The sequence below is a fragment of the Globicephala melas genome, chromosome 12 (genome assembly GCF_963455315.2).
Source record: "Globicephala melas chromosome 12, mGloMel1.2, whole genome shotgun sequence".
Taxonomy (NCBI): Eukaryota; Metazoa; Chordata; class Mammalia; order Artiodactyla; family Delphinidae; genus Globicephala; species Globicephala melas.
In genome coordinates, this window is record NC_083325.1 from 15,839,813 (window position 1) to 15,852,696 (window position 12,884).

General features: G+C 40.4%; 1 protein-coding gene across 1 annotated transcript in view; it reads left to right on the forward strand.

Moving 5' to 3' along the window:
• The first annotated feature begins 4,945 nt into the window (after positions 1–4,945).
• The window catches only part of SUCLG1 (succinate-CoA ligase GDP/ADP-forming subunit alpha), a 33,975-nt gene continuing 26,036 nt past the window's right edge, over positions 4,946–12,884 (forward strand). Inside the window, exon 1 of the mRNA XM_030837529.3 lies at positions 4,946–5,176. Coding sequence (XP_030693389.1) covers positions 5,080–5,176 — 97 coding nt within the window. The 5' untranslated portion in view covers positions 4,946–5,079. The remainder of the gene's footprint in view (positions 5,177–12,884) is intronic.

Here is a 12,884-nt window from a genome sequence, read left to right on the forward strand (position 1 = left end):
TGAAGGCAATGATAGCAAAGATCAATAAAACTAAAAGCTGGTTCTTTGAGAAGATAAACAAAATTGATAAACCATTAGTCAGAATTATCAAGAAAAAAAGGGAGAAGACTCAAATCAATAGAATTAGAAATGAAAAAGGAGAAGTAACAACGGACACAGCAGAAATACAAAGGATCATGAAAATTTACTACAAGCGACTATATGCCACTAAAATGGACAACCTGGAAGAAATGGACAAGTTCTTAGAAATGCACAACCTTCCAAGACTGAACCAGGAAAAAATAGAAAATATGAACAAGCCAATCACAAACACTGAAATTGAAACTGTGATTAAAAATCTTCCAACAAACAAAAGCCCAGGAACAGATGGCTTCACAGGCGAATTCTATCAAACATTTACAGAAGAGCTAACACCTATCCTTCTCAAACTCTTCCAAAATATAGCAGAGGGAGGAACACTCCCAAACTCATTCTATGAGGCCACCATCACTTTGTGACACAAAGGTGTCACAAAGAAAGAAAACTACAGGCCAATATCACTGATGAACATAGATGTAAAAATCCTCAACAAAATACTAGCAAAGAGAATCCAACAGCACATTAAAACGGATCATACACTATGATCAAGTGGGGTTTATCCCAGGAATGCAAGGATTCTTCAATATATGCAAATCAATCAACGTGATACACCATATCAACAGACTGAAGAATAAAAAGCACATGATGATCTCAATAGATGTAGAAAAAGCTTTTGACAAAATTTAAACCCATTTATGAAAAAAACTCTCCAGAAGTGGGCATAGAGGGAACCACCTCAATATATACAACATTTGGCCATATATGACAAACCCACAGCAAACATCATTCTCAATGGTGAAAAACTAAAAGCATTGTCTCTAAGATCAGGAACAAGACAAGGGTGTCCACTGTTGCCATTATTATTCAACATAGTTTTGGAAGTCCTAGCCACAGCAATCAGAGAAGAAAAAGAAATAAAAGGAATCCAATAGGAAAAAAAGAAGTAAAGCAGTCACTGTTTACAGATGACATGATAGTATACATACAGAATCCTAAAGATGTGACCAGAAGACTACTAGAGCTAATCAATGAATTTGGTAAAGTAGCAGGATACCAAATTAATGCACAGAAATTTCTTGCATTCCTATACACTAATGATGAAAAATCTGAAAGTGAAATTAAGAAAACACTCCCATTTACCATTGCAACAAAAAGATTAAAATATCTAGGAATAAACCTACCTAAGAAGACAAAAGACCTCTATACAGAAAATTATAAGACACTGATGAAAGAAATTAAAGATGACACAAATAGATGGAGAGATATACCATGTTCTTGGACTGGAAGAATCAACATTGTGAAAATGACTCTACTACCCAAAGCAATCTACAGATTCAATGCAATCCCTATCAAACTACCACTGGAATTTTTCACAGAACTAGAGCAAAAAAATTCACAATTTGTATGGAAACACAAAGGATCCCAAATAGCCAAAGCAATCTTGAGAAAGAAAAACGGAGCTAGAGGAATCAGGCTCCCTGACTTCAGACTATACTACAAAGCTACAGTAAACAAGACAGTACGGTACTGGCACAAAAAGAGAAATATAGATCAATGCAACAGGATAGAAAGCCCAGAGATAAACCCACACACATATGGTCACCTTATCTGTGATAAAGGAGGCAAGAATATACAGTGGAGAAAAGACAGCCTCTTCAATAAGTGGTGCTGGAAAAACTGGACAGCTACATGTAAAAGAATGAAATTAGAACACTTCCTAACACCATACACAAAAATAAACTCAAAATGGATTAAAGACCTAAATGAAAGGCAAGACACCATCAAACTCTTAGAGGAAAACATAGGCAGAACACTGTATGACATAAATCACAGCAAGATCCTTTTTGACCCACCTCCTGGAGAAATGGAAATAAAAACAAAAATAAACAAATGGGACCTAATGAAACTTTCCACAGCAAAGGAAAGCATAAAGAAGACGACAAGACAACCCTCAGAATGGGAGAAAATATTTGCAAATGAAGCAACTGACAAAGGATTAATCTCCAAAACATACAAGCAACACATGCAGCTCAATATCAAAAAACAAATAACCCAATCCAAAAATGGGCAGAAGACCTAAATAGACATTTCTCCAAAGAAGATATACAGATTGCCAACAAACGCATGAAAGAATGCTCAACATCATTAATCATTAGAGAAATGCAAATCAAAACTACAATGAGATATCATCTCACACTGGTCAGAATGGCCATCATCAAAAAGTCTAGAAACAATAAATGCTGGAGAGGGTGTGGAGTAAAGGGAACCCTCTTGCACTGTTGGTGGGAATGTAAATTGATACAGCCACTATGGAGAACAGTATGGAGGTTCCTTAAAAAACTAAAAATATAACTACAATATGACCCAGCAATCCCACTACTGGGCATATACCCTGAGAAAACCATAATTCAAAAAGAGTCATGTACCAAAATATTCATTGCAGCTCTATTTACAATAGCCAGGACATGGAAGCAACCTAGGTGTCCATCAACAGATGAATGGATAAAGAAGATGTGGCACATATATACAATGGAATATTACTCAGCCATAAAAGGAACAAAACTGAGTTATTTGTCGTGAGGTGGATGGACCTAGAGATTGTCATACAGAGTGAAGTAAGTCAGAAAGGGAAAAACAAATACCGTATGCTAACATATATATGGAATCTAAAAGAAAAAAAAAGAAAAAAAATGTCAGAAGAACCTAGGGGCAAGAGGGGAATAAAGATGCAGACCTACTAGAGAATGGGCTTGAGGATATGGGGAGGGGGAAGTGTAAGCTGGGAGAAAGTGAGAGCATGGCATGGACATATATACAGTACCAAACATAAAATAGATAGCTAGTGGGAAGCAGCCACATAGCACAGGGAGATCAGCTCGGTGCTTTGTGACCACCTAGAGTGGTGGGATAGAGAGGGTGGGAGGGAGATGCAAGAGGGAGGAGATATGGGGATATATGTATATGTGTAGCTGATTCACTTCGTTATAAAGCAGAAACTAAGACACCATTGTAAAGCAATTATACTCCAATAAAGATGTTAAAAAAAAAAAAGAAGTCTCTTATTCAATGAATTCCAGTCTTTTTCTTATTAGAGGTGCCAAGGAGTGAGAATGAGAATCCAAAGAGAAGTCTGGGCACCTCTTAAGGAAATTTGGAGAGAGGTAGCTTCTAGGCTCCTTTTCATAGGATGTGGAGGTAATTATGGCTTGTTGCCAAATGGAAATATCCTATTCCACATCTGGTTACTGACATCAGTAAAAACTTCAAAATATCATCCTGTCATGTGAAGAAGAAAGTTCTTATCTTTAATAGCTACTATTTATTGAATGCTTACAAGGTACTAAAAACTTTACATATTAATGCATTAATTGGTCATAAACCTATTATGAGTTAGAGAGTTTCATCCCCATCTCAGTGAGAAAACCTGAGACCCAGAGGTCACATAGCCAGTGGCAGAGCTGGAATTTGAATCCAGACCTGTCTGACTCCAAAATCAATCTGCATATAAAGATAAATGGTATAGTTAGTGTCTAGTGCAATAGCCTCCCACCAATGAGCTATGGAATTGGGGTGGAGGTGTAGTTATTACAAGGGATTGAAATATCCTTAGGTCCATCAAACATTGTGTGTAGATTCTATACATAATGTATATGGTATTTCTTTTATATGTCAATTCAGTTCAATTCAATAAATACTGAGTTCTCTCTTTGTACCAGGCATTGTTCTAGGTGCTGATGATACCGTCGGTGTACAAAACAAACTAAAATCCTGGTCCTTGCGGAAGTAAAAATTCATTAAAATCATGCCAAAATTATATATTTTTTGTCATCATGCATTTAATTAATGAAATGAAATAAAAAATATAACTATTATCATGTGAAAGCTCAGAAGAACATTGCTATTTAAAATAATTCTTCATACCGGACATATCTGGAAACCACTGAGAGTATTTAAATGATAGCAAGGACATGATTCCTTAGATGAGGGAGGGATTTTGTGCGCAGTCAAGTCCAAGCAGGGATGGCAATATCTGGGTCATAGAGGAAATACTGGGCAATCTCCCTGGGTAATCCCACTCCTACACCACGTATCTCCGTGTAAATTATCATGACTAAAGTGAGTTAGAATCATAACTTCATTGATGATAATGATGAGGACTCTCAGAAGCATGGCTGGAGGCAGGGAGTTGGATTCCTTTATCTCTTGTTAACCCTTTGACTCTAGAACTCTCGGAGGCTCCTTCCGAACAAGGAGCGGTCACGCTTGACCTGTAACTTCAGTCCTCCAGGATCCCCAGGGAAGAGGCACTCATTCGCTTAGTGCTAGCCGAAGGCTGCGTGATAGCTTGTTTAACCAAAAGATCCATATTCCAAGAAGTTAGGTGCCAGGAAAGTAGCTTTTGGTCTTTCTCTTCACATCCTCATCTTCACTGCGCGAGTTCAGAGTCACTGTTCCCTTTGGTAATTCTTCCCGGTCCTCGCAAGGGTAGGGGGTGAGGAGTATGATCCTCTCTATATGGTAGACGGGGAAATGAAGAAAGGTCGGCACCTTGGCTTTGGAAGGGCCTTGGAAAGTTCTGCATTGCTCTTTGCACCTCGCCTCACTGTTTCCTCACTCCTTTTGACACCGCATCCCCTGGGTTTGACTCTCCCTTTTCTCCTTCTATTCCCTTCCCGCAGGCCCCCGTTTAAACTACTAACAAGTTGAGGCCATCGAACTACATTTCCCACAATACCCCGCGCCGGCCGGCCTCAGTGGGGTTTCCCTTGAGCTGCCGTTGTTATTAATGTTGAATCAAACCCACGTTTCCGGGGAAGAGACGAGCTATTGTCTACTTCTTCGTTAAGATGCCCTTTTTCTCCTCCACCTGCAAGAACCAGTGTTGGGTGAAGACGTCTCTGCGGAGGGACATTCGTTCCGGCGAACGCTCTGGCTACCCACTTCCTCCTCGCGCCTCGGCTCCTGTCTGGTTTCCAGGGGGCCTGGGAGTGTCATTGGTGGATGACCGCAGCCCTAGCTGCTGCCCCTGCTGCTGCGACCATGACTTCTGGCAGCAGCGGCCTCGCCGCCGCCCGCCTCCTGTCCCGCGCTTTCCTCCGTGAGTCCGATCGGGGCTCTCTCCTCCAAGCCTCCGCGAGTTCCCGACCCCCTGGGCCCGGCGTCCTAGTCTAGGACGCGGCTGGGCCCTCCGGGGCCGGACCTCGGCGGGGGTCCCAAGTCGGGGACCCTCTGGGATGGAGGGAGCTTTGCTGGATATGTGGGGCGGGGGCCTGGCTTAGGCAGCTGGCGGGCAGGGACCTTGAGTGGCTGAACCAGGATTCGGGTCTGGAGTCCTGCAGATCCGGGGGCACACCTTTGATCCCACGGTGATGAGTGGCGGCGGGATGGGGGCGGCATCTAGACAGGCTCTTTTGGGGCGTGAGAGGTGAGGTGGTCCAGGATGAACTAAGCTGGGAGGGTGAGTGGGTTGAGAGGTAGGGGGAGGATATCAGTAGGAAATTTGAGGATGAGGCTGAGCCTTGAACAGGACTGTCGTACACTTTTAATTGTCTTTTCTGTAGACTGTAGGGTGATTCTCCAGAAGGGTGCACAGCCCAGAAAACTCCTAGAAGCTTAGGGTTGGCTGAGACCTTAACCAACTTATTTGTAATGTCTCCATCAGGCGGTGTGAATTCTTCAGTTCCTGAAAACTTAACACCCAAGGTTGCTAGTAACGCTGACTGCTGAAAATTCTTGCTGTGTTCAAAGTCTCTGTGTTTGTTAGGTAGGTTGTGTAGGAAAAGACTTTGGAACCAGCCACATCAGGGTTTGAAGTCTGGCTAGTCCTGTACAGTCTATGTAATAACTCTGGGGGATGTTTCTAAATCTATTTCTCAATTTCTGTTTCACGTACCTTGAAAACATTACCATATTTTAATGAATCTGAGACACCATCACGTGTAAGATGCACTGCTGTTTGGTCTACCACTAAAAGTGGGAAATGATTGCTAATTAAAATTATGACACACACCATTGGTTATCAGTTGCATCCAGATTTAAGAAATGTTTACAAAAATGAAACAAATGTGCATCCTAGAAATGATGAAGTACAGGATGATCTGGGTTCACCATGCGGAATAAGTGAAACAATTTATATAAAGCACCTGGAATGCGATAGACGCTCAACCGAAGTTAGTTTTCTTCTCTCTCCCTTTCTTCTGCTTTGCTTCTAATTCTACTGCTGCTACTGAATATTGGATGAGACTTAGTTCATTTCTTGAGAAGATTACATTTTGAAAGTGTACAATGATGACTGTACACTCTGTAGCTACACTTAGTTACCAGATCACTTGAGGACAAACCTTAGCAAGTAGGAAGAAGTTGGGTTTATTTGGGAATGTTTTCTGGAGATTTTTATTATATAATTTAAAGGATAATTTAGTAGGCAGAAGGCGAAAAGGGATTTGTTATACCCATGTCTTTTTCTTCTGGGGTCTTGCTTGTCTGAATTTCTGAAAAATCCTTTGCTGTCTTAGGAGCAGAGTCTAGAGAAGAAAGAGTGTCTAAAAGATCAGGATCTTGAATCCACCCTTAGCGATACTTAACAGTCCTGTTCTCACATAGCTGGAACTTCTTTATTCCTAGACTCTCAGCATCCTGAGGGCTTAAGAGGTTATCTAGTTTAGCTTCTCTTGCTGCAGTGGCCTTGAATTATCCTAGTCACGTGATTACTCTGTCACTAATGGTTTGAGAGGTCTGAGATCTAAAACCAAGGTATCTCTTATATTAGAGAGGTTACAAACTCTAGGGTTAATGTTTAAAAACCTTTAATCTCCCAAATCTTTTTCCCATGCCACATTTCTAAGCCCATTTCCACTCACACTAGAAAAACCGCAGCCACAACAGTATCACATTGCACACTTCTTTTAAAGGCAATCACAAATTATTTAGGCTCTGAGGTTAGTAATAGAACTAGAGCTGCTAGGGAGTGCTGAAGGTCTTGAGTGTTGCAATGTTGATTTGAGTTAGGAAAAAACCCCAAACACTTGTAGATGCCTTCCAGAGACCTGTTGGGGGGCAGCTTAGAATATTTATCAATAGAAATTACTGAGCCAAAAAAAAAACAGTTCTTAGGAAAAAAGAGAAAGAACCCAGTTGAAGTGGGGAGAGAAAAAAAAATGAAAAATAAGAAAGATTTCTTCCATGAGAAAGCTTAAGGATTTTATAAGCACCTTTGAAACTGAAATAGTGAAACTTTTCAAGAAGTATGAGGTAGTGCAAGGTTGCTTTAAACATAAGCCAGTAGTTCCTGTAGGTTGGATCTTTGAGAATAGGGAACAAGAGCTAGTGTTTTTTATTTTTATTGAGGTATAATTGATGTAAAACATTATATTAGTTTTAGGTGTACAACCTAATATTTTGATATTTGTATATATTGTAATGTCTCTCTGTCTATTGTGACATCTATCACCATACATAATTATACATTTTTACTTCTTGTGATGAGAACTTTTAAGATCTGCTCTCTTTTAGCTACTTTCAAATGTGCAATACAGTATTATTAACTATAGTCTCCATGCTGTACATTACATCCTTATGACTTATTTTATAAGTGGAAGTTTGTACCTTTTGACCCCCTTTAGCCACTTGTCCCCTCCCCCTCAACTTTGGCACCACCAATCTGTTTTCTTTACATGTGAGCTCAGGTTTCTGTTTTTCTTTCTTTCTTTCTTTTTTTTAGATTCTACATATAAGTGAGATCATACAGTATTTGTCTTTCTCTGCCTGACTTATTTTACTTTGGGTAATGCCCCCAAGGTCCATGTGTGTTGTCACAAATGGCAAGATTTTCTCTTTTTATGGCTGAATAATATTCCATATTGTGTGCCCATGTGTGCATATTAATAAATATACCACGTTTTCTTTATCCATTCTTCTATCGATGGACACTTAGGTTGTTTCCATATCTTGGCTATTGTAAATAGTGCTGCAATGAACGTGGCTTCTTTTCAAGTTAGGGTTTTCATTTCCTTCAGATAAATACTTGGAAGTGGAATTGCTGGATCATATGACAGTTTTATTTTTAGTATTTTGAGGAACCTCAGTACTGTTTTCCATAGTGACTGCACCAATAACATTCCTACTAAAGGCGCACAGGGGTTTCCTTTCTCCATATCCTCACCAACACTTATTATTTCTTGTCTTTTTGATAATAGCCATTCTAACAGGTGTGAAGTGAAATCTCAGTGTGGTTTTGATTTGTGTTTCCCTGATGATTAGTGATGTTGAGCACCTCTTCATGTACCTGTTGGCCATCTGTATGTATTCTTTGGGAAAATGTCTATTCAAGAGCCAGTATTTTTTTTTTTTTTTTGTGGTACGCGGGCCTCTCACTGTTGTGGCCTCTCCCGTTGCGGAGCACAGGCTCCACACGCGCAGGCTCAGCGGCCATGGCTTACGAGCCCAGCCGCTCCACGGCATGTGGGATCCTCCCGGACCGGGGCACGAACCCGTGTCCCCTGCATCGGCAGGCGGACTCTCAACCACTGCGCCACCAGGGAAGCCATGAGCCTTCTTTTTTTGAAGCTCTGATTTTTCTTTTTCTTTGGCAACTTCACTGGTTCGTTGAGAAGGTTACTACTCCGCTCAAAGGTGTCACCTGCCTTTTCCATGTGTTTGCCAAGTTGTGTAAGACTGTTTTTGGAATCTGGAAGACATTTAGAAGTGTAGCTTGGAAAAGGGGACCCTCAATAGTGATGTTTCTGATACCTAGTGTCTCTTGTCATTGCATCCAAGAACCGAATCTTTATTTCAGAAGTACAAAATGGCCTCGATCTAAATGTATCAATGTAGCCATGAAAAAGTGACTTGATTTTCTGACCTCAAACTTGTTTTTCCATAAAAACTTAATTGAGGATGTTAAAAATAATTTCTCTAAGTATAGGGGAAGAATCTCATTTCACCAAAGGACAGGCATTTTGTTGCCATAGACCCACATTTTTGTACATTATAACATTTCTAAAATTGGGATGTGTCTTATAATTGATAGTATCTTACAGTAAATTGGCAGCATTTTTTTCATACTGGTGCTTAATAGTGCTTCTTAAAATCAGTGGTGTTTTAGATTTGATGAAATATGATACTTAGAGCCAATTACACTTCATTTGTAAGTAAATACTGAATGAATATATAATTTCGCATCTGAACGGTGGATTGTTTGGGGTTTGGAAGTAAGCGGCTGCTGAGCTACTCTGCTATACTTTAAGGTCCTGTAGGTAGGGACCCCAATAGCCTGCAGATTATATATGCATAATACATATGATTAATAAATATACATTTGTTAAAATCAGGAATACATGCAGGAATAAATGAGTAACAAGGACATAGTTTGAGAGGGGAGTTGGAGGAGTATTTTCATCAACAGTCTCGGGTTACTGGTTAGGAGCACAGTACTGGTCACACAATGCCATCTGTGGTTTGAGTCCCATTGGGCAGGTGGTTTTTGGCCGCAGCTTGCATCCACCCTGCAGCCATCTTGTAAATGATGTGGTTGCTCTCTGCAGGGGAGAGGACTCTGCATGTGACTGACCGATACAGATTTCTCTCTCAGATTACTCAGTCCCATTACTTCACAGCCTTTATTACAGTGGGCACTTTTGTGGTTTTGTGTTTCTTTGTTTAATGTTTAGCTGTCTTACAGGGCAGGAAGCTTCACGTGGTCTTCAGTCCATCTTGTTTACCCCTGAGCCCCTTGTGTCTGGCAGACATCCTGGCACAGTGAACATCTCAAAGCAGTTTGGTCTTTTCATTCTGTGTCAGTAATAAATAGCTAATAGTGAAATAGCTAATTATTTTTCTGCATGCTCTATATATTATTAACTCATCTAATTCTCATATTGCCTGTGAGGTACATAATATTATTATCCCCATTTTTACAGTGAGGATGCACCTTTAAAAATGTTTTAGATGGTAAAAATTTACTAATATACGTGTACCTACTATATGTTATATGTAGACATGGATTAGTATATTTATACATAAACATGTATAGGATATGCATGAGACATAAAACACTTCTGATTGGACTTATGTGATTTTAAAATATGAATTATATATTCTCTCTTTTTAGAAATGATTGACTTTTGTGCTTAGGTAGGATGTGAACCCAGTTTAGGGAGTGTACCAGACCCTTTGTTACCCAATTGACAGGTGTCATCTCATATCAACATCACAGCCTCCTCGTGAGCAGCTGTTATTCCACTTACAGAAGGGAAGACTAAGGCCAAGGGAGATCACAAGACCTGCCCCGTAAACTCGAGCCCAGGCCTGTCTGGTTCCTGGGCTATGCTTTCAGCTGCTTGGGATGCAGTCCCAAGGTTAGGCTAGCTTATTTCTAAGAACCTGAAGAGAAAGCGACTCCACCCACATTCTCTGGAGATGACCTAAGGCCTTCACCACTGGGAAATTCTGCCTGGTGGCCGACTTCAGGCCTCTCTGCTGCCCTAATATTTAATTAACAATACTCATTTTCTTAATATTAGTGAAGTCAGATATCACATCATATGTCGATTTACCATTTATCCGTCACCAATTGTGTTTCTTGTTTATGGCCTTTGTCCATTTTTCTGTTCGGCTTTGGTCCCCTCCATCCTGTTGGCCCCTGGTGTTGCTCAGGTTGCTAAGGTTGTCCTCCTTGCCTGTTAGGTGTTATGAAACCACTCTCCTGGTCTGTCACTGCCTTTACCTCTGACTATGCTGTGTTTTGCTTTAGGTTCTTTTCTTCTGTAGTGAAATAGTCCATTTGTATTACATTACTGCTTCCTGGATTTCATTTGTTGAAAAAAAAAAAAGCTTAGCATGGAATTTGTACTACATTGATACAACTTTGAGGATTGCTAGTAGCATTTAGGGCTGGACTCTTTGTATGAATTTTTGGGAAACCAAGAATCTCTGCATGTACAAAAATAGACGTAGGTTTTGTTCCCCTTTCCTGGTAATGGGAGTTCAAGATGGACATTTTTCCAGTTCACACAGAAAGAGATGGAACTTCTGATATTTATATGTGTTTCTTCTCATAGATCCTATCTTGTCCTGAAATTCAGTCAAACATTTCCTGTGCACGTACTCTGTAAGGCACTGTACCGTATGCCATGGGAGGCACCAAGGTGTACAAGACATGGTCCTTACACTCATGGAATTTATAGTTAGAAGTTCTGAAAGTATTTAAATGAGACTTAAAATAATCTTGAAAGAAAACTTAGCCTGAAAAAATTTTACTTAGAAATAACGCAGTAAAGAATGTAACAGAATGTGTGCGCTCTCCAGTGGGCAGGTGTGGTGCTTATGATTAGATACCGCATGAAAGTGTTCACAGTTTCCATTCTTCTTAATCTCAGATCCCCTACAAACCCCCCATTATATTCACAAGTCATGAATGTGATGTGGAGATTTAAAGATTCCTCACTGTGCAATGTTTTATTTAAATGTGAACTTATATGAATTAACGCAAGAGAAATTCTCAGGAGATTGAGTACATTGACTCTGATTGAAAGGTGAGAAATATTTATAAGATGGTTTGGCCACTAACGTATGTCCTGTGTTCAAGGTTTTTTTTAGGAAATAGCTTACTGTAGTTACTTGGTGGTTTTGTCATAGAGATCAGGTTTGTGTTTAAAACCAAAATATGATTGGGCTTCTTTAAGCAGTGGACGGACAATTGAAGATTTGTACTTAAACCTCTTTACATTCTTCAGCAGAGGTAGAATAGGCTTTTTGTTTTTTTAAATTAAGGCATTTAATTGATAATTTGGATGGAGAAGAAATCAAACAGGGAAAGAAAGTGACCAGTCTGACAGATTTAATATTTATAGCAGCTGGTAGTTTGCTAGATTAGAGAGTGGTGGGATTGTGGGAGGGAAGGTGAAGCGGTGCAGAGGTGGAGATGAGGAGAGGCTGCTTTCGCTGGGGAGCCTCCAACCTGTGATTCTGGGCTTGGATTGTCTGTGGTGGGGAAGAATAAGGAAAATGACATAAGTGACTTAAAATTTGGTGAGTTTTACTTGGAGTATAAACATATTTTGCATTATTTCTGTCTGAATGGAAACAAATGGCAAAAGAGAAAGAATTTCCTTGATTCTCTGATGTCACCAATGGTAAGACTTATCATTGATTTGATAACAGTATTACCTTAAATAGGGCCACCAGTTGTTACCTGTGTCATGGTGGCATGGAGTGGCAGGTGTCTGGGGTCCTCCTCACAGCCATGGCAACTGGGAGAGTGTGCATGGTGTAAAGGGCCAGAGATCGGGCAGATTCGTCTTCCAGTGTCTGGAATTAAAAAGGCATGTATGGTGATTATGGAGCACCGCGGCTTGCTGGGCGCCTCAGGTTTTTCTCTGGGTTTCGTAAGTGCTTGATTCTAGCATCCCCTTATTTCGGTACCAGTGTTACCTTGTCTGGCATTGCACAGGTTTCTTGTTGGGACAGAATGTGGTCAGGAATTTCATTTCCTTATCTTTGAACATGTATTTTGGGGTTGGCTCAAAGGTGATGATAGTCTATTAGTTATAGCTTACCTGAAGCCTAGGTATGGGCTCATACCGTAGATGGGAAGAGCACATGCACACACATATGCACGATAAATCTCCCAAGATCCATTTCACTAGATGCTGTAGAACAGCAGGGTCATTGCACAAGTTGACAAAGGGCCACAAGGGTGTGGCCCTTTGTCAACTTGGGCCACAAGGCTGTCTGGTAGGTGAGCTGCTCTTCATCGTACTTGGTGGATGTAGTTTTTGTGAGCACCAGAATTCTGGCGCTGTGAAGTC